This window comes from Microplitis mediator, chromosome 7 (assembly GCF_029852145.1).
Source record: "Microplitis mediator isolate UGA2020A chromosome 7, iyMicMedi2.1, whole genome shotgun sequence".
In the NCBI taxonomy this organism is placed as follows: domain Eukaryota; kingdom Metazoa; phylum Arthropoda; class Insecta; order Hymenoptera; family Braconidae; genus Microplitis; species Microplitis mediator.
In genome coordinates this window covers 146,928-168,935 of record NC_079975.1, presented here as the reverse complement: position 1 = coordinate 168,935, position 22,008 = coordinate 146,928, and the positions used below count along the sequence as shown (strand labels likewise).

The following is a 22,008-nucleotide window of genomic DNA, read 5'->3' as shown; positions in this document are numbered from 1 at the left end:
GTTGACTTTTCTGTTTCTAAATTAGAAAGCGAAAATCACTTTAAGTAATTGTTAGATGTCTTTTTGACATTGAAAAGATATTATTTTATGATGAAAAAATACCATTTGTTACAATAACAAATGAATTTATGTCAGCAAATGAAATTATTTTTTTACTTCACTCTACAAGTGTCAAAAGACTGATAAAAATATATTTTTTAAACGGAACTTATAAGTTACAACTTATATTAGTAAAGTCATTATCGAACAATTAGAGATAAAAATTTCCAATCACCTATTTGTTAAATGGATCCAAACAAAAACTTTTTCCCACGTACCATTAAAACCCTTTTTCGTGTTTATGTCCAATGCGCACTATTTCTCAATTTAATAACAGTAATTAAAATACAAATATCACCATCTAAATACTTTTTCTTTTTATTTAATATAATATCTGCAATCAATTTATTGTTGAAAAAAAAAAAAAAAACAGTAATTACATAAAACACTCGATTTATTTATAAAATTAATTTTTTTTATAACAACTAGTTACTGCAAAAAATAATTGTTATGACCTAGAAATCATGGTGGAAGAGATATACAAGACCCGGTTATTTTTTCAACTCTTTCCATTCCTTTTGACATCCGGCCTCTAACTGCAATCTGTACGTGTCTCTTCACTAGAATTACCAATTGAAAAAAAACGTAACCCAAACCAAATCGTCCAAAAAAACATTTTTTTACCGCAACAACAATATCTACATCTTTTTTCATTCATCCTCTTTCACCTAAACACTCAATCAATTGTTTTTTTTTCTTTTTTTTTTTTTTCCTCTATCTAATAAACCAAATAAATAAACAGTAAAAAAGAAAAAAAACAACCAACAGAAAAAAATAGCGGGTGTGACGGTAAATGTTACTGGACCGGGTTAAGTGGCCGGTGAAAGTTGCAATCGACTGCGACACTATTATATTATCATCAATTTATTTTAAAAAAAAAATTAATCATCCAAACACCAATAAGTTAATCTATGGATATACCTGAATAAATATAATGTCTCACGGCGTACAGCTATATACAGGTATACTTCGAAGCTTAAAATAATAAAATTGTCAAACAAGACACGTAAGTCAATTTATTCTTTATTATAGTGTATACGGTTTGAAATAGATGGTTTGATATTTTTTTTATTACATTATAATAGAAGCATTTTAGTATATGTAGGAGGAAGGAATACAAATAAAAGGAAAAAGTCTAAGGATCAAATGATGGCATATAATATGTATATATATATATATATAAAAGTGGTGCGATGCAAGGACGTAATAGAATAGTGTGACGTAGGTAGGGGTGGTTCGATAGAGCTCCAAGCACCAGAGCAGCTGATTCGACTCTCCGGTACTCCGGGCCAGGGTCGCCAGACTAGACTCGGATGTACATACACTTGCTATTCTACTACCATCTACTCTTAACCCTCAAACCTCAACCCTCTATGTAATGTAAATGTTGATAACAAAAGTATTTATTTTTATTATTATACAACGTATATAATATAGTAGTAGAGGTAACTTGGTGTTTACGGTTTTACTTATATATTATTATCTATGTTTATGATTTTAGTAACAGATAGTTTGTGTGGTTGTGTGGGTAACTTGGTCTTTGGTTGGGAAAGTCGCTTTCAGCTCAAATGAACCGAGTAACTGTAGCTAAATGTTACTAAATCTCCATTAAACGATCCATCAAGATCATATCGCAGTCAAAGGTCTGGGTCAGAGACTAAATTGTCTGTCCGTACAATGTTAATATAATTTATCTCATAGCCATTTTTTTTTCTGTTTAACATTTTTTTTTTTATCGAAAAATTTACTTTCTTTACCATTCTTAAATTTAAGAAATATTTCGACCTCTACAATTTTATTATTATTATTATTATTATTGCAGTGTGAAGAATTTTCTTTAAAAAAAAAAAAGCAAATATGTATTTTATTGAAATTTTTATTTAAATAACTGACTTTAAAATAAAATGACTTATCCTACATATATCTATTTCATTTATTATTATTTTTTTTGTTTTAATTAATAATCACACTATAATTTATTTATATGTAATTTTTATTTACGAAACTAAAATAAATTTACTGAAATTATAAGAATACATTGTAAGAAAATCCTGGTATAATTATTAATAATTACAGCAAATAATTATAGACGAGCGTCGGTAAAATTCCTCTAGGCATATTTATATATAATCAGTTTGCCAACAGAACTGCAATTTACGGACCGACATACTATCGCCACGTCTACACAATAATAATTGAATCAACAAAGCCTATATACCTAAACCCCAATCAAACCAGCAATGGATACATGAACTGGTCATATGGCTTTCCCTGGATAAAATTAGTATGTGTGTGTGTGAGTGTGAGTGTGTTGTATACTTTGAATGCCTGGATATTAAACATACCGTTATCGATTATGCATTCCACCAGCTAACCACCTGTGTCTCCAAACCGTCAAACCGACCGAACCCCACGTGACAATTTATAAGAAAGTCTCTGGTATATTTATTGTGTATCCACAACTTAGTCATCCAATACCATCTAAATTTTAGACATGACTCACTCAAAAATTCGGCATTCAATCTGTAACCCAGTAACCTGCAAAAACAAATTCTTCACAATTAAATCAATTACAGACAAAATAAAAAAATCATTTCAATTAACAATAATAATGAAAAAAAAAAAAAAAAAAAAAAACTTAAGCAAATTAAAAAACTCCATAAAATAATCAATTGAACTTTAACTAAACTAATTAAATACAGGAAGATGATTTTCTATAGTCTGGAATTTTCCGTTATCCTAACTTGAGACTTGAGACGGCTATACATTGGGTTTTCTGTTAGATTCTTAGTTGGAAAAATTGATTTTTTTTGACTTATTGTTTTATTACACCGGGCTTCACCCCTGGACCCCGCATAATATTTTTTAATAAATTTAAACCTCCTTTCCTACTTGATAATTTTATCATAGGATTAGTCAAAAAAAAATAGTATCTGTAAATCTTGAGGTCTTGCATGCACACCTCCCGGATATATTTTTTTTTTTCCACTAATTTTTCATCACGTAAACGTAACTAACGTTGAAAGAAGTCACTATGTAATTTTCCAAAATATACACAGTGGTTTGTTAGTCATGAAAAAATTGGGACCATTGGATTCCAATGGTCTTGATGAGCGACCTCGACACACAGGTAATGATTGGTAAGTGAAGACCTCAACTATAATTGAGTACACCGCTCTTTTATCACCTGCCGGGGAAGCTACTGGCTATTTGACCTGCGCTGCCATGTCTGCCAGGTTTTCTTTAAGATCTGACAAATTGGCGGAGGGTTAGATGTCTCGCCGTAGAGGCTCTGTGCACGCAACCTCTAATTAAATACATACATTGTTTAATATAATATAACATAAAATGTTGACGAGTCGTGTAACACGTAATAACACAGAGGTGTTAACGCTACGAGTTCTGATTATCATCACGGCCGTACTTAAATAATTAATATCGACTATCTAAAAACATATTCATTATAAAAAATATAATTTATGGATAAATATTTTTTGAACCTCAAGTCCCTAGAATTGTCAAGTTAAAAGAATTAAAATGTACGACACAAGTATACAGTATTGATATATTGAAAACGGTTTCCTCAATGGGCATAATGATCATCACGATGTTAGTGAGTAGGAAAATAAAAGGTGTATGTTGACGATAAGTAGTAGGACAGTGTGTCGCTGTCGTTGTTGTTCCCCTTCGGTTTAGTTGGCTCCTTGGCTCGTGTACCAGTGTGACCTGGTCGCTGGCCCACTTTGATTTCTCCACTTATTTTTTATTTTTATATTATAGTCTCATACTACCACCAGCGATAAGGATATTAACTCCCCTATGTCTTCTTTAAACTTTAAATGTTTTTCATCTACTTTACTCAAGTCTTATCTTTCTTACTCTTTTTATTAAAAGTTTAAAGTGGCGTCTTATTCATTTTATTGTAACTATGTTTAGTCCCCACTTTAACGCTTGAGTCCCACCGTGTGCCCCACTCCTTACCACCAAAGTCCCATCGTCATCCCCACTCTTAATAGTTGAACTTGTATTAAAAGATATTTGAGTTTGTCACTTAACTAAATCTTAAATCTTTTTCTTTCCCTTTCTCTCTACACTACTCATACATACTTGGCGATACTTGGTGATACTTGGTGAGTTCTTCCGGGACTTTACTGTCTAGTCCACTCTCTCGCGATTACCACCACTAGCTATAATTTGTCTGTATAAAGTCGTACTTTATCTACTCATACTTAAGTTAGTATAGCGAATACTTGGTACATAAAAGTATATATACACTTACATTAGAGTAGAGTTAAGAACAAGTGGGGACCAGGACAGTGAAGCCTATAGCCCATACCAATCCAATCTCTCATGACTTTACTTTGCCGATGCATTCCCGGCACATGCCATGCCGGTCAGACGTGTAGCGTCCACATTACTTACCGGATGGATCGATAGTTGATGGCGACGAATATCGGTCCAGTGTGCTTTGGACTTTGTTTTGTTTTGTTTTCGTTTTTTTTTTTTCTTTCGGACAATTTTTTACGGACTCAATGACAAGACTATTTTATATAGGTGTTAGTTTCTATTAGTTTTTTTTTTTTTTTTGTTTTTTTTATTTATTTATTAATTGTTATGGGTGAAGTGTTTTTGTTGAACAATCCAAATATTTTATTTCTTGAGTTGATTCAAGATTAATCTAGTTTATTTTTGTTGATATGTTAGTTTTTGTTTGTTCAAAGGAATAATTGTTTTATTTATTTATTGGTACAATCAAATAAATTTATGGTAAGTTTTATTTAATTATTTATTTTTAAACAACCTATTGCCTAATTAAATGACAAATCTTTTAAACTAATATTGAGAAAAAAAAATTTTTCCTTTAACAAATTAAATTTTTATCGCTAAATAAAAATTTGGTAATTTATCTCAAGACATTTGGGTCCTTAAAAAAATAAAAAAAAAATGGAGTTAAGATCAGGTTGTCCTACTTTCAAGATCAGGTTCTCGGTCGTTGGTCGTGACCGGTCGTAGCCTCGTGGTACAAGTTAAACATCTTTTTTAACATTACACTTTATCTTACAATTATTTTTTACTCCTTTCTTCCACAGTCAAAGGATATTGCGAAACTCATGGGTATGAGAGTTCTTCGGCCTTAGCTATTTTTTTCACAATTAAAAATAAATAAACACAGACAAACTCACACATATCCGTGTTTAAATAAATCGCGCGGTTCCCACGTGTTTAAATGTACATAATACACAATAAAACCTATATAAATATATAATATACTGCACATCATAACCATGTAAATATAATAACAATAATAATATATCAAGTTGAAATGCCGTTGAGTACATAGTAACAGGTAAAATATATGTATGTATATATACGAATGTTATTTGATTTGTTGATGATGCATTCACTGACAAGAAATTTACTAACGGTCCACGGTTTGACGTGAATGACTTGCTTCTAAGAAATAATATAATAATAAATCTCATATTCCGTCTATTACATTACATATTACTGATATACAAATTAAAAAAAAAAAAAAAAACAAGTTTTTTATGTTTATTGATGAAGAAAAAATTGAAAAGAAAGTGAAATAAATTTTTCTACTCGCAAATGTTTTTATTGGTCATAAATATTGTTGCAAAGTAAAATGGAAAAATATTATTGAAAGAGCAAGAGATAATAAATTTATTTAAAAAGAAATGAGTGAGAAGAATGTCCGAGAATAAGGAATAGTCACGATGTTAAAAGATATTCCTCCAGTCGTCAGGGTGGGAACAATCAGGTCACCCAGATTTAGCAGAACTCGGTTCTTCTATACTACTCTGTTTAAAAGACACACTGATATATCCTTACTGTGTTGAGGACGTCTGAACAGAATTAAGAACGAGCTTTCTCCATCACAATATAAATATATACATATAATATGCAATTTATATATTTTATAATAATAAATGATAATAATAATAATAATAAAATAAGTAACCCATTTACATTAGATGCGTACTGATTACTACTAACTATTACCGTTTAAATACTATTATTTTAATTCATTTTATTATTGTTATTAATATTAATATATTATATTATTGAGTATTATTATACACGTAATATGATAATTTAATTGATAATGTACATTATTTCTATTTAAATAGTGCTCTTAATTAATGGTAATTATAAATATTAAGGCTTAAAAATATATATATATATATATATTTTTTTTAATACAAAAAATAGAACTCCGTTTAATTGTTTTAGTAGTATTGTTATTTAGAAAGCCGTTGATTTTTTTAGGGTCTCTCCAAGGTGGGAAATTTTAATTATTTTTTATTAGTTTTACGGTTAAAACAAATTTTCATATTATTTATAGTAAATAAAATAAAATTTTAAATAATATATATCAAATATTTTTATTAAAGTGTCAGTGTAGCTATTAAATGATAGTTATTAAACAGAAAGAATTTTCAAAGCATCGTAGCTTGTAATGTTGATTTAGTATAAAAAAATAATGATAATATTTAAACCGGTGATTTTAAAAAATTTACGTTAATTCATACAGCTTAACCACTGCACGGTTATATATACACATACACACACACATGTCTATATATTTAGCGAGCTATATATGTCATAGTGTTCACTGTAGCGGGTATAGTTTGCTACACGGTTGTGTAACGGTAAACATCTTCAGCAACTAAGGAACATAAAGGTATTCGCATAAAGTGCGTGCGTGAATCACGCTGTTGAACGTATAGTAGATCACGCAGCCAACAAAAATGGTCCATCGTCGCTATGCTCATTGGTTTTATTAATTACACCTCACTCTACTTGTTTTATTATCACTCTAAAACGTACTCCTCACTTTGACACCACATTTACTATTACTTACACTGAATCTATAAAATCAACCCATTAATCAATCGCAAACCATCAAATCACTGCCAATTAACTAAAAAAAGTTTTATTATTTTTTTTTTTTTTTTTTTTTTTTACAGATGGCATCACTAAGATACATTTATCTACTTGCCTACTTGACAATCTCCATAACATCGATATCCTCAGATAACGATCGAGGTAATTTACATATTACAATGATTATTATTATAGATAAATGATATTATAATGATGAATTTATTATAGGACGTAAATTATTTGGTGGCTATCGAATAGAACCAAAAGTATGTCGACCAACGAACCCATCAAAAATACGCTCAGATGAACCAGCGTTATGTATGTTCAATTACGAATGTGGACAGCGAAATGGACAAGTCGTTGGTGCTTGCATGGATGGATTTTTGTTCGGTGCTTGCTGTCAACTCCCACCCTCATCAATATCTTCATCACTATTATCAACAATCAGTGCGTCAACAAAGCGCCCCATAAATCAGGAAACTAAAACAACAATAAAAACAATTGAGACAATAACTCGAAAACCTGCTGAAACAACAAATTATTTTGAGCCAAATTATTCGACATTAATTAACCAACAGAGTATAATTGACGATTTATCACAGCCCGATTTATTGGGAAACTCAGATTCCAATAATGATCTTCAGAATAAGGAAACGTCCGCAGAATATACCGAGTTGAAGCCAGTAGCGACATTGACGCGACCAGATCAGGTTCTCCAAATAGCTGATCCAGTTTATCAGTTACCTAGTTTATTTTCCCATGGGCTTCCCAGTAATAATAATTCACACCTAGAAACGATCTTGTTGGATAAAAATGGAACGGCGATTGATAATAAGATTGGTGATTTTTCGTTTAAACCTACAAATCGTTCCACTCTTTCTCCCTATTCATCTTCAGCTGGTACTACAAAAAAATTAAGTTCCAGCACTGAAAGTACCACACGCATGCGTCCAACACACTACATGAATACTCAAAAAATATCAGAATCAACTACAGATTCAAATTTAGTTCGTGTGTCAACAATAAGTCACAATACTATGTCTGGAAACAAAAAACACGATGATACTGTTGATTTTCAAAAAGAAGAAATAGCAATAAATCACATAATATCGATGCTTAATGCCAGTACACCAAGTGGATCTAGTGGTACCTCACCGTATGATATCCAAAAATTACACTCAAGTAGCTCATCAGTTCATGGATGGGTAACTATAGACGATACATCTGAATCAACAAATACAGAAACTTTTCCTTATACATTTTTCAAACCTGTACAATCAACTAAACCTGCAAATTTTTATCACTACGAAGTTGCATCATCAACCCCAATAATTTCCAATACCAAAAGCAAACCAACACGTCCACCTAATATTATTTTATCATCAGATTTTAATCACAATAATTACAATTATCCGAGTACACAAAGTTTATCATCGAGTTATCATTATTTGTCAACAAAACCAACAACTTTACCACCAGCACCAACTGTTATTGTTTTAGGACCGCTTGGTACCAATGATTTTACAAGTGTAACTTCACCAAAACCTTTTACAAGACGTCCTGTCAATCAACAACAACAACAACAACAAAATAAACCCATTTATTCTTCTTCTTCTACTTCTTATTTCCATTCTTCTGCAAAACCTTCGTCATCAAAACCAAGTATTAAACCTACTATTAAACCTAGTCAAACAAATAAACCAGGCACTACAATAACACACAATATCAGTACAATAATATCGACAGATTCTAATGCAGATACTTCATCAAGTAGTAATATTATATCGACAAGTTTTATAAATGTTAAATTGAAAGATACAAGCAGTCCAAAACCTTCAGCAGGAAATGATGCAACTGTTGTTACCAAAAAACCAACAACTGTCTGGACAACATTGTCAACATGGTCAAGTAAACCTAGCTTCCAATTGAGACCCGGACAACCTGATTTCGAATGGCCCCAAGATAATTTGACACCTGTCCATACAATTGTTTTTAAGCCTACAATAAAACCATTGTCAGAAAATATTGTCACAACACCAGAAAGTGATGACAATGAAGGAACGACGACAAATGATCACTTGATAAATTTTCCACCGGATCGAAATCCAAATTTGACGAATTCAACTCCAACTTCTCAGCAAGAGAAACCTACAATTGTTGAATCATCAAATAATACAAACTATCCAGAAATAGAAATTCAAAATGAAAACGAAATTCAAACACCTGGTTTCATTGAAGACGATATTTTGACAAACAAAGTTGATGATTTTGTCCACAAAATAGTTGATTCTCTACAGGGAAACTTTCAAGATCTAAAGGACATTGTTTACAATAGGAAAAATATAACAACTCAAACAACTGTCCCCCCTTACGTAATAACGAAAAAACCTCCGACAAAAAGACCCACTCAGCAAAAAACAACGACAAAAAAACCACCGACTAAACGACCTGTAAAACCCCCCACTAATTCTGCCACCAGTGCAAAACCCATTAAAGTTACAAAGCCTGACAAAATAACAACGTCTACAGTTTCTGGCGTTGGGTCGACCACCAAGAGACCGATTGTCACTACCAAACGACCTTTCAAACCGACTAAAAAGGTTAATGTTACTAGCACCATTGGCTCAAGTACTAGTTCTACAACACAAAAGCTCGAATTTCACAGCACCGAGGCTTCGGTTGTTGAAACTACCCAGTTTTCTACAACGCCGGATTTTCGTAAAGGTGAAATTTCATCAAAATAAAATTTATTTATGTTTATATATATTTTATATTTGTTGTTAAATAAAAAAATTTACATAAAAATTAAGTAGAAATAATTTATTAATATATACCGAAAACAAAAAATGCATTTAATTTAATTATAATCCTTAATAATTTTTATTTATTATTATTTTAATTGAAGTAGGAGAGGTAGAAAAGTTAAATTTATTTATTAATTTGTTTTTTCTTATACGTAGAATGTGGAGTAAGACCAATGATTAGGGGCGGACGTGTTGTGGGTGGTAGAAATGCAACATTTGGTGAATGGCCATGGCAAGTATTAGTTCGTGAAGCCACATGGCTTGGTTTATTCACTAAAAATAAATGTGGAGGTGTACTTATTACTGATAAGTATGTTATTACTGCTGCGCATTGTCAACCTGGGTAATTTTTTTTTTTTTTTTTTTTTTTAATTAAGTATTTATAATAATTGTTGATAAAAAAAAAAAATTATTAGGTTTTTGGCGTCATTGGTAGCAGTGTTTGGTGAATATGATATTTCCGGTGAATTAGAGCAACGAAGAAGTGTATCAAGAAATGTAAGAAGAGTAATTGTTCATCGTGAATACGATGCTGCGTCATTTGCTAACGATTTGGCGATCCTTGAACTTGAGAAACCAGTTGAATTCGACGCACACATTGTGCCTATTTGTATGCCAGATGATAACACTGATTATGTGGGTAGAATGGCTACTGTTACTGGGTGGGGACGTGTAAAATACAGTAAGTCAATTATGGTAACTATTATTCTTATGATTTTATAATAAAATATATAAAATTTATCAGACGGCGGAGTACCATCAATTCTTCAAGAAGTTCAAGTTCCCATAATGGAAAATTCAGTATGTCAAGAGATGTTCCGCACTGCCGGTCATTCGAAACTTATTTTAGATAGTTTTCTGTGTGCTGGATATGCTAATGGACAAAAAGACTCTTGCGAGGTAATTTAAATAAATTTATTCTATAAATAAATAAATAAATAAATAAATAAATAAATAATAAAAATTTGTTTAATTTTGAAAGGGTGACAGTGGAGGTCCATTAATGATGGAAAAACCAGATGGAAGATGGTTTTTAGTCGGCACAGTATCCCACGGCATTAAATGCGCAGCTCCATATTTACCTGGGGTCTATATGAGGACAACTTACTTCAAACCATGGCTCCACAGTGTCACAGGTGTTTAAAAAATAATAATATCCAATTCCATGTTCAATCATTTTACCATTGGTGGAAAAAAAAAAAAAAATAAACAGAATGTGTGTACAAATAAATTTAGACACCCTTGTGATGACAATAACAAACCCTTTATCAATACGTACTGAAAATTTTAGCTAAAAAATCGATCATTGATTATTCAATCGATCCCCTTAGGAAAAATTTATAATCGGCTAATATAATTTATTTATTTATTTATTTTTATTGAATACTGTAAATAATTTATTTCATATTTTACTTATGTTGTTTTTATATATAATATTAAGTTAATTTAAATATTTATACATGTATATTTATTATCTGTTTTATTTATTTATAAATGATAATTAAATATTAATATTTTTACATATTATCTATAGTCTTATTTATTATTTTGTTAAATAATGAACAAATTAAAAATTTTTAACACACGCGATCTTCTAAATGTTAGTAAAAAATAATTAAATGTATTGTTAAATAAAATTTATAAAAATAATATTTAATATTGACCTTGGATGGAAAATATTAAAAATAATAGATATATATCATAATTTACAACAAAGCTAAATCTACATATAAATTAATGAATAAGAGGCATATATTTATTCCATGTAATTTAGAGGTAAGTAAAAATGTTTTAAAGTTCCTTGTATATACTATCAGATTTTAATGCAACAAGGATTAAATATATATATATAAATAATTTTATGTAAATGTGACTGAAGGTAAAGTGTATAGGTGAGATGCTTTACGGATCAATAAAGAGAGAGTAAGAAAGATACATGAGCTGAGTTTAAAAGAAAGAACGAGTACGAGCTACCGCCTACGTTTTAAATTTACTTGCATCACGAAGCTTTTATATATATATGCATAAACACATGCACACATATATATTTACCTTTATGTCGTCATTACTAACGTCATTATCTTTATTTACTCATCAAGTGATTATAATAATTAAGGGAAATTAAAATAATTATTATTTCAGTTAGATGATTTTTATTTAGGATTTTTTTATAAATTAAGAGGGTTGGTAATTGAGATAAAATAAAAAGGTATAAATTTAAGAAATAAAGTAGATGAAGTGAAATGAAGTAAAATATTATAATAAAATAAATAATACGCATGCGTAAGTTGGTCGCTCCCACTAGGGTGTCGCGATAAAGGAAGAATAATGTAAAGCTCTGCAGCACACACGGTTTCTACCAGTTTCCTCCAGAAAGTCAACCCTTACACTTTAAATAAATTGGCTGAGCCACTATTCAACAATTACAATTTATAAAATTCGATTCTATTTTAATTTTTTTGCTAGGGTTGGACTTGAAATACTAATTTGTGTATTTTCAAATTTTGGTGAGTGTATTTTTTATTACTTTATTAATTTATTTATTGCGGGTAAATGATTTAAAAATTTTAAACTATTATTATTTTTACTTTTTTTTTATTTTAAAGGTAAAAATTTAAGTAGGGTAATTATAATTATTCTTCTTGTTAGAATATTTACAAGTGATTATACTTCCATTTCATTAATTTTTTTTTGTCGTAAAGAATGTAAATTTTTTTTAGTTTAAAGTTATTTAATTGCTAAAAATAAAATTACTAAACTTTTTTTTTGACTCCTTTTAAATATTCATTGTTTCACATTTGAACAATCGACATGGGAAAAAAAGATAAAATGAATGAGTAATGTGTGAAACTGAAAAGAAAAAAACCGATAATTGTTATTAATATCCCTATAAAAATTTAATATCATATCTCTTTAACATTTTATAAATGTCAGTTACTATAATACAATAGCACTACCCTATTATTACATCATTTCACACAATCATGATAAAAATAAAAAAAAAAATCTATAAAGCCTCTCTTGAATAAAAGTTAAAAATCTAATCAAAAATAAATTAAATGGACATAAAGTGAATTTTGAATCAATACTCGTCCGTTATGTATTATAGTTAAACAATTTACACAATAGTAATTGGAATTATTGTACATTTATTTTTCTGACCTTGTTTTTCATTTTCCTGTACTTGAAATTATTGTATTTGTTTTCCCTCTTGTATTGTTTTATTTATTTTTTTTTTTTTTAGATTAAAAGAACATCAGGTAAACCAATAACAATGTTCAATAAAATTGGTATATTGATTTGTATGATGATGATGCAGCAGCGTATTGAAGTTAATGCCTGGGGAGGTTTATTTAATCGTTTTACTCCAGAAATGTTATCTAATCTCGGTTACGGTGGTCACTCTGGTGGATACAGACCTTCATACATGCAGGTATTGCATTTTAGCTTCTACCTGCTGCCTTCCATCATCGATTACATATTTTCTTTAAATTTATTAACCACAATACAACATTACCAAATTAATATAATCTAAATTTTCTGAATTTTAAAATAATATAGCATTAATTTTATTTTTTTATTCTTCGATCGATTGACAGCGACCGCTAACAGGAAATTATGCCAACAACTTTGCCGAAGGTTTAGAAACTATCGATGATCCCTGCGAAGAAAGGAGATGCGTTTCCAATGATTATTGTTGTCCAGCTCAGATCTGTATCATTGATCGAGGTAATTTTTATTTTCTATTTTCCTTAAATTAATTTCATTTCATCAATTAATTACTTTTTTTTTTTTTTTTTTTTTTTTCTTTATACAGAGAATGAAGGTGTTTGTGCATACGTATTTGGATTAAAACAAGGAGAATTATGTAGAAGAGACAGCGATTGTGAAACAGGTCTTATGTGTACTGATGTAATTGGCGCTGATACACGATCATGTCAACCTCCTATTACTTCTAATAAACAATACAGTAAGTTATTTATTTATTATTGTTTTTTAAAATAATAATAATAATAAATTGTAATTATTATTACGATTGTTCTTAGGTGAAGAATGTACAATTTCAAGCGAATGTGACATAACCCGAGGTCTTTGCTGTCAAATTCAACGTCGCCATCGTCAATCAACCCGTAAAGTTTGCTCTTACTTCAAAGATCCTCTCGTTTGCATCGGTCCTGTGGCAACGGATCAAATAAAGTCTGTAATACAGTACACGTCCGGTGAAAAGCGAATCACCGGTCAGAATAATAGAATTCTCTACAAACGAGGATTATTCATATAAATTTATAATTATTTCCCTAACTATTACTAACTACTAAATACTTTAAATGCTTCTAAATCAAACTGAAACCCTTTGATATTTATTTATTTTTTTTTTAATTATTGTTTATTTCTCTAGTCATTATTATTTAAAACATAGAAATGAAGATTTTTAAAAATAATATTTTAACAGCTAAAGGATGTGCGAATGTTACGCAACTTCCATAAATATCCTTCCTGATTATTGCGACTGAATAATAAAAGACATATCAAGTTATATTTATTAGAGCGATAAGCATATATATAAATTTAAATATAAATACATACATGAAAAAACAAAAAAATATATAATTGATTAAAATAAAAAAGATAAATATATTATATTAATAAATATTGAATATAAAAAAAAAAAATAAATAACTAAATATATCCTCAAATACAGCACAAATTAAAAAAATTTAAGTAAAATACTCTATACATATCAAATGCTGTGATTATAAGGAAAACAGCAAATTATTTTTATCATTTTTATTCTCACTAAAAAAAAATGATTGAAAAAAAAACAAAACATCATTATATTTAAATAAAGAAATTGAATAAATATAAATCAATGCCTAATAATGCAATTAGAAATTTTGAAAGATAAATATAAAATTATTAAGTGTTATTACGATATATTATATTTATTATTATAAACTAAATAAATATAAATATTATATTTTTATCTTCAATTCATATTTTAAGCTCTATATATATAAAAATAAATAAATATAAACATGTAATTGAGAGTAATTAATGAAAGTCTTTGATAAGGAATAAAAAACTATTTTTATTTTTATTTTGGTAAATGAAATTTTTAATATTTAATTTTATACAACGCACAAAAATAGTTAATTTTTTTTTTTTAGTTAATACAAAATTATAATTACATTATTTATTGTTATTTATATATAATTGTTTTGAATAATTAAATGGTTGTTTTGTCGAAAAAAAAAAATCGCAGACTAATTATTAGTTTTTTTTATTGATGAGTTGTTTGATGGAAATAGAAAGAAATAAAAATATTTTAGGCCATTTAGGCTGCGAGTCAAAAGTACCTTTGATCAACTTTCCTTCGATACTAAATATATAATATTAATTATTATTGTATGTATTAATAAAAATATATAAACATGTACGTGCAATAATTATATTTTATTGTTCACGAGGTATATAATAGTTGACACACTAAATAAATAATTGTGCATATCTCAATAGTTATTTTTTATTTATTTATTTTTCACTTACATAAAGTGAAATAAAATAAAAATTCCTGTCAAAAATACGAAAGCTTCAAGTAGAATATTTAAAATAAAAAAAACCTAAAAGTGGAATCGAACCGCCGATCTCCTGTTAAAGTTAACTGAGTTCTTTCGTCTGTTTGAAAATTTGATTATTATTATTTTATCTCTAAATATTTAGCTAAGTAACTGTCAAATAATATTAAGATGAAGACTTTAGATAAATTTTTCATAAACGGTCCAAGAGTTGTACTCTAAAGTTCAAAGTATTTTACTTCATTATCAATATATATCTATGATGATTATTAATCAAAAACAACTATTTATATATATGAGCCATTACTAAATTAAAAAATATTAAATTCAATGGCTCGAAAAAAAAAAAAAAAAAAAAAAAATGATAAAGCAACAGAATCAGCGAAAGCGATATTACATAAGTAGAAAAGCACCAACTCTACAAATACATGGATACAAATACACTCACTTAGCCTTACACGAGCGAAAATCAAATCAGATAAACAACTCGCCTCTCAAATAATTAAACTTATATTATCTGTTATCAGCAACATGACTATTAGGATTTTTTTTTCAAATTTCTCACTAAACCAACAAACAAAAAACATTTTTTCGTTTTAATCCGTTAAACATTTATGACAATATTGTATTTAAAATTTTTGACTCGCACACAATAAGTTTACTCGACTTTGCACGCGTTATCATAATAAATACTGTTAAGGATAACATTTACTGATAACCTTTTTTTTTATTATGCTAAACAAACATTACTATTTAAATAAAATTTATTATTTACAATAAGGATTATTATAATTATAAGCGTAGTATTGTAAATATATATATCTATATCTATACATTTGTAGTAGTAAGAGCAATAGCTTCAAGTACCATTGCAAGACAACGTTAAGGATAGTTGATTTTAATTTCATTCAGTTGTTGCTGAAACGCCGGCGACGACAGAACAAACTTAAACCTACTCTGTAAATATATATATATAAAATAACATACACTTTATATACTCACACGATATATATAAAACAGCACACATTAGTCGAATTGAGCGCGCGACTCGACAACTTTCATTACGCTCAAACCGCGTAACAAAATAACTTTTAAAAAGTGAAAAAAAAAAAAAAAATTATAATAATCATTACTATTAAACACAATTGTTAAACTATTCTATCTAGCTAGAGAGCGTGAGATTAAAAATATAAATCTTAACTTTGTTTATTAATTTTTATTTACTTTTTGTATTAATACCGAGTGCAACAACAACAACAATAATAATAATAGTCGCTAGCTTTAAAAAATATAAAAGAAAAGTTTTTAACATTAGTTTATTTCGATCGTTATTCAGTATAGTGCATTACATGTGTGTGGTTTATATTTATTTCCCAAGTATAGTATTAATAGCATCGATTTACTGAAAAATTCTTTACTCTTTTTTATATTTTTTATTTTACTGGCATTTATTAAAAATCTAAACTATAAATAATTGAATAGTGATTTAATGAATTAACTGTTGCAGATAAATTCTAGTCAATACAATAAAAATAAATAAACAGGTATAATTTAAAAAATAAAAATGGTAACTGCATATGAGGCAATATCTATTGCAGCAGACTTGTGTCTACTTTTAATAAAAGTTTTTTACTATACTATCGAAAGTACTTATCGTTTAATTGTACCAATTGAAGAAAAAAGTGTTGCTGGTGAAATAGTATTGGTAATTAATTCATTATTTTTATTTTATCATTAAGAATTTTGATATTTTATTGAATTTAATTAAAAATTTATATGAATGATAGATTACTGGAGCTGGGCATGGAATAGGACGAGAATTAGCATACAAATATGCATCACTCGGTGCAATTGTTGTCTGTTGGGATCTCAATGCCCAGAGTAATCAAGAAACTGTCAATGAAATAATGAAATTAGGCGCTACAACTGCTTATGCATATCAGTTTGTATTTATTTATTATTATTATTAAATTGATCAATTTACTTAAAATAATTACATCAAGGCCGATTAACCGGTCGAACCAGTCATTTAACTTTAACTTGTTTTTTTTTTATTAACACATGCGCGTAAATAAAATAATAATTTTAAATATATTTAACTGTTTACATCGAGTTGTTTTGATGTAAATAAATAATTAAATGTTGTGTGCAGATGTGACGTGTCTGATAGAGAAGAAGTGGTCAAGGTTTCAAATCGAGTTAAATCTGAAGTTGGTCACCCGACAATATTGATAAATAATGCTGGTATTATGCCTTGCCAAAAGTTTTTAGATTACTCTCCTGAGACAATTAAAAAAATAATGGATATTAATGTTCTCGCTCATTTTTGGGTACTACTCTTTATTTATATTACCATCATTATATTCAGTCATAACTTTATAACAACGAAAAGTTTTTAAACTTTTATTTAATTGGTGCTGATAAAAATGATATCTGTTATGCAATACTTGCTATTATGTACTTTTATTTAAATTTTGCATTTTTTTTTTGAACAAACTGACCATATTTTTCAGTAATTCGCTAAATAATAATATAAATATATGAAATTAATATTCTTATTTAATGATCTAGATACTACAAGAATTTTTACCGATTATGATTAAAAATAATTACGGTCACGTGGTTGCATTATGTTCAATAGCAGGAATGGTCGGCCTTAAAAACCTTGTACCTTATTGCGCATCCAAGTTCGCTGTCAGAGGTAAATTATAACATTTAATATCTTACATGTCATGTATATATATATACTTTTCTATTTATATATAAATAAATGGTTTATCAATTAATTCAATTGATGTCAATTGAACAAAGCTAAGGAAATAATTTTTCCAAAAAAAAAAAAATTTAATCAATTACATTTAATTGACATCAATTAAATAAATTAGCAATCAATTAACTTATTAAACAAATAAATATTAACAAGGTCTGATGGAATCATTGAACGACGAGTTATCTTCCGCTGAAAATATTCAAAAAAATAATATCAAATTTACGACAATCTATCCATACATGGTCGATACTGGTCTCTGTAAAAAACCGCACATGAGGTAAATACATGACACACTAATTATCAGTAATAACAAAATGATAAGCGGTTGTCAATACTTGGATTATCAATAAATATTTTTTAATGTTTATAAAAAGTTTATGTAAATAATTTATGATTATAAAAAAATAATAACTACTGTTAGAAGTGTAATTAATTATTAATTTATGTAGATTCCCGAGTTTAATGTCGCTAGTACCACCCAGAGATGCTGCAGCTGTTATATTAACAGCACAAAGACGTAATTATAGGGATGCAACTATTCCTAGATATTGGAACTCGGTAAATTGTGTTTTGAGGTAAACTTATTTTTTATATTAAAAATTATAATTCGACTAAAATAATTAATATGTTTTTTTTTTATATTGTAGAGTATTCCCAGAAAAAGCTGTTATCGCAATAAAAGATTTTTTGAACAGTGGTGTTGAGGCTGATAGTTGAACTATTTTTAAAACAAACAAACAAACAAAAATTATTATAATAAGAAAATCTATTAATTTCATTTAAAAATGGATATTCGCGATTTAAAACCATAAAATTTTTTAATAAACTTTTGTACAAATTTATAACTCATTTTTACATATATCAGAATTTAAAAATTATTATTATTATTTTGTTTAACATTTGATGATCTCTATAAATAAGAATTTCATTTTATTCAAATAGTCTATTAATATGAATATCAATTAAGAAAATATAAAATCAAAAATATATGTACATGTAAAATTTTTATTGAATAAAAAAATAAATCTGTATAATAATAGTAATAATAATATATTATGAAATTAAAAATTAATTGGACTAAACTGTAGATGATCGTAGCCTTTGAATCCAATTTTATTACCAGCAATACGGCAGGCGAAGGCAATGGCTGCTTGTAAAATAGTTTGATCGATAAATTCAGTATTGCTGTATTCCGAGCTCTCGATGTTGCGATTTAGTGTTATTTTTTTATTAATAGTAGTGTCGTTAACATAATTAATATCCGATAAATGAGATGTTTGTGAGCAACTATTGTCTTGATTTGCTTTTTCGGTTTTACTCTTTTCATCATCGGTATTGTTAACTTTAAATTGACAGTGTTGTAATTTAACATGATTCAAATAATGTAATACAGCTGCTGTAAATGTGTCTCCAGCGCCCAATGTATCAACTATTTGCGTAGGAGGGAATGCTGGTGATTGCACTATTGTACCATCTGGTGATCGTGCCATTGCTCCTCTGTCACCCCATGCACATATTATTGTCGCTCTTTAATTTAAATAAATTTATTTTAAAACATAACTTATCAGTATTTAATGATAATTTGATAATTTATTTACCCTGATTTAACATCACGTGCAATATTTTTAATAGTCTCAGTCATATTACTGTATCCCCGACTACAAGCAAAGTCTTTTGAGATAAATGCAACATCTGCATACGCCAACAAATCTAATAATTCGACATTATTTTTTTCCAATTCAACGCTTACTGTTATTGCCAATAAATTATTAGATTTTATCGATTTTAATTTTTTATTATAATTTTCAATAAACTGCATCATTCCCAATACACGTGGAATATTTCTACCCTATATATGTAATAAATGCAATAAATAAAATATTTATTACATAAAATATTAAAATTTTTTACTTCAAAATGTATCCAACTGTAATTATCTAAATTTAATTTTTCAAAATCTTGAATAGTAAGCTCTGGTAAATTTGGATTATGGTGTAAAATAGTCCGAGATCCAGTTTGTAAACTCAATATAACTGTTGAAATAGGACAGCCAATTTGCTCAATAATTGGACAATGACAAAAATCAATACTGTATTTAATCATATCGTCTTTTAAAAATTTCAAGTGATGTTCAGCACCAAGGGTACCAAAAAATTCACATTTACTACCAAGTCGTGATAATACTGTACAATTATTTGATGCATTACCACCTCGTTGCCATCTATAGTCAACGCATCTAAAATTTTAAATAATTGTAAATAGTAAATAGTAAATAATAAAAAATAAATTACCTGGTATCGGTATCTTCTAATGGAAAATTTTTACACGTTTGTACAATATCAAGACAAACAAGTCCTACGCACAAAATTTTTTTAGGACTTGATTCTTGTTGCGATCCACCAACTATTTTTTCGTAAAATATTGACATCATTGTGATAATTTCTTATTACTCTTATATACTTTAATTAAAAAAAGTATAATTATTTAATAGAAAACAAAACAAAGTTACTGTAATTATTTTTACTTAATAAAAAAAAAAATTTAAAACAGCACAAATGATTAAATTTAAATTTACGATATATAAATGCCATATCATTGTTCCTTTTTTTTTTTTTTATATAATTATAAATATATAAACATATGTGTATTTGGATATATATAAGTTATTGCAAACAGCTGTAGTCTCTTGCACAACTGACGCTATCAACAATTTTCTTTATCATTATTAAATCACGTGATATTATTGCGAAATTATAAATAAATGTATTTTCTAGTTAATCTATTGACGATTTCTTATCAACGATTTGAAACTTTGGGCACCAATTATTCCGAAAGACCGAAATTAAAAAATCCCCCGAATTGAATTCTTACCATCAGAATGGAAAACAAGTTTGGAATTAAATGGACAGATGGCACTGCAAGGATCATTTCAAAATAGACTTTCCGAAAATTAGATATAACAATAAAATTTTAATTAGTTATTATTCATTTATTGAAATATTTATTATTTTTAAGCTGTTCATTGATAATAACAATCAATTTTTTTGATAAAAATGATGTTATAGCTTTATGATTTACAGTAATCATTTTTGGTATCATATTAGATAATTTTTGACTCCAATCTTGAGACTTTGCGTTATCATCAAAATTATCATTTGTCGCTGAAATCTATTATAATAATACATAAATTATTTAAATGCTACACATTTTAATTAGTAATTAGCTTAAAATAATTATTTGAAAGTATTTACGTCGAATCTTCCTGGTGTGATTTTAAGATTGAGTGATTTTATTTTAAAATCACCAAAAAAATTTGTACCAGCAACAGCATTTATTGAAAAATTCTTCACAGTTAAGCTATAAAGTAAAAATAAATAAATAAATTATTAGTTATATTTTTAAAAATAAAATATACTTGTATTGTCCTTTTCCAATGAATGGAGTGTTTTGATAACGAGCGTCAATGTCATACAATCCACTTGAAGTTATAATAGGGAAATTTAAATCTACTTTTATTCGTCTTAACCAGTAATTAAAGGCTGATTTTTTCACAACGTAATGAGACAAATTTTTTATATTAAAATTATTAAATTTCCCTTTAAACCTTGATAAATAAAATCATTAAAAAAATAATGAATTAAAATTTTTTTAAAAATAAATTTATAATAATAATTAATTATAATTTACGATATTTTTTTATTTTTAAAATTAACAATTCGTTGTTTGGATTCATAAGGATCATATGATGGAATGTTATCTCTGATTATTTGTCTCAAGTCATGTTCAAGAAATTTTGATAATTTACTTTCAGAATTTCGTAAATCAACTGCAGAAAAAAAATACTGTTGTCAAT

General features: G+C 27.9%; 4 protein-coding genes and 1 long non-coding RNA gene across 7 annotated transcripts; 4 read left to right on the top strand and 1 right to left on the bottom strand.

Annotated features, from left to right (window-relative positions):
* The first annotated feature begins 545 nt into the window (after nt 1-545).
* LOC130671651 (uncharacterized) lies at nt 546-1,914 on the top strand. The gene is made up of 3 exons (XR_008990548.1): nt 546-1,105; nt 1,185-1,479; nt 1,601-1,914. It is a non-coding gene; the product is annotated as an uncharacterized LOC130671651 (long non-coding RNA).
* Nucleotides 1,915-4,378: 2,464 nt separating this feature from the next.
* LOC130670800 (serine protease filzig) lies at nt 4,379-11,336 on the top strand. Its single transcript, XM_057474341.1, has 7 exons — nt 4,379-4,866; nt 7,089-7,167; nt 7,234-9,729; nt 9,966-10,152; nt 10,226-10,491; nt 10,555-10,709; nt 10,792-11,336. The coding sequence occupies exons 1-7, from the start codon at nt 4,864-4,866 to the stop codon at nt 10,951-10,953; spliced, it is 3,348 nt and encodes a 1,115-aa protein (XP_057330324.1). The 5' UTR covers nt 4,379-4,863; the 3' UTR covers nt 10,954-11,336.
* Nucleotides 11,337-12,156: 820 nt separating this feature from the next.
* On the top strand, nt 12,157-14,182 carry LOC130670803 (ITG-like peptide). The gene is made up of 5 exons (XM_057474346.1): nt 12,157-12,316; nt 13,054-13,242; nt 13,409-13,538; nt 13,627-13,779; nt 13,856-14,182. Exons 2-5 carry the CDS (start codon nt 13,084-13,086, stop codon nt 14,089-14,091), a joined length of 678 nt encoding a protein of 225 aa, XP_057330329.1. The 5' UTR covers nt 12,157-12,316; nt 13,054-13,083; the 3' UTR covers nt 14,092-14,182.
* Nucleotides 14,183-16,192: 2,010 nt separating this feature from the next.
* On the top strand, nt 16,193-19,715 carry LOC130670802 (short-chain dehydrogenase/reductase family 16C member 6-like). Of its 3 annotated transcripts, none has more exons than XM_057474343.1 (8): nt 16,193-16,344; nt 16,893-17,090; nt 17,173-17,327; nt 17,538-17,715; nt 17,957-18,086; nt 18,309-18,432; nt 18,605-18,730; nt 18,803-19,715. In XM_057474343.1, exons 2-8 carry the CDS (start codon nt 16,950-16,952, stop codon nt 18,870-18,872), a joined length of 924 nt encoding a protein of 307 aa, XP_057330326.1. In that variant the 5' UTR covers nt 16,193-16,344; nt 16,893-16,949; the 3' UTR covers nt 18,873-19,715. The 3 variants fall into 3 exon arrangements, with proteins under 3 accessions (XP_057330326.1, XP_057330328.1, XP_057330327.1); XM_057474345.1 differs by having other exon boundaries at nt 16,304-16,736; XM_057474344.1 differs by having other exon boundaries at nt 16,304-16,762.
* LOC130670801 (ketohexokinase-like) lies at nt 19,141-20,846 on the bottom strand. Its single transcript, XM_057474342.1, has 4 exons — nt 20,447-20,846; nt 20,067-20,391; nt 19,754-20,004; nt 19,141-19,682 (listed from the first exon to the last, which is right to left on the bottom strand). The coding sequence occupies exons 1-4, from the start codon at nt 20,584-20,586 to the stop codon at nt 19,217-19,219; spliced, it is 1,182 nt and encodes a 393-aa protein (XP_057330325.1). The 5' UTR covers nt 20,587-20,846; the 3' UTR covers nt 19,141-19,216.
* Between the last annotated feature and the right edge of the window lie 1,162 nt (nt 20,847-22,008).

Bases quoted from the DNA above. Each gene is read 5' to 3' on its own strand.
- LOC130670800 (XM_057474341.1), top strand. The intron at 7,168-7,233 runs GTAATTTACATA...AATTTATTATAG, and splicing joins ATCCTCAGATAACGATCGAG to GACGTAAATTATTTGGTGGC. The intron at 10,153-10,225 runs GTAATTTTTTTT...AAAAATTATTAG, and splicing joins GCTGCGCATTGTCAACCTGG to GTTTTTGGCGTCATTGGTAG.
- LOC130670801 (XM_057474342.1), bottom strand. From the start codon at position 20,586: ATGATGTCAATATTTTACGAAAAAATAGTTGGTGGATCGCAACAAGAA. The intron at 20,392-20,446 runs GTAATTTATTTT...TTAAAATTTTAG, and splicing joins TTAGAAGATACCGATACCAG to ATGCGTTGACTATAGATGGC. The intron at 19,683-19,753 runs GTAAATAAATTA...TTTAAATTAAAG, and splicing joins GCACGTGATGTTAAATCAGG to AGCGACAATAATATGTGCAT.
- LOC130670802 (XM_057474343.1), top strand. From the start codon at position 16,950: ATGGTAACTGCATATGAGGCAATATCTATTGCAGCAGACTTGTGTCTA. The intron at 17,091-17,172 runs GTAATTAATTCA...TATGAATGATAG, and splicing joins TTGCTGGTGAAATAGTATTG to ATTACTGGAGCTGGGCATGG. The intron at 18,731-18,802 runs GTAAACTTATTT...TTTATATTGTAG, and splicing joins TCGGTAAATTGTGTTTTGAG to AGTATTCCCAGAAAAAGCTG.
- LOC130670803 (XM_057474346.1), top strand. From the start codon at position 13,084: ATGTTCAATAAAATTGGTATATTGATTTGTATGATGATGATGCAGCAG. The intron at 13,243-13,408 runs GTATTGCATTTT...ATCGATTGACAG, and splicing joins ACAGACCTTCATACATGCAG to CGACCGCTAACAGGAAATTA. The intron at 13,539-13,626 runs GTAATTTTTATT...TTCTTTATACAG, and splicing joins GATCTGTATCATTGATCGAG to AGAATGAAGGTGTTTGTGCA.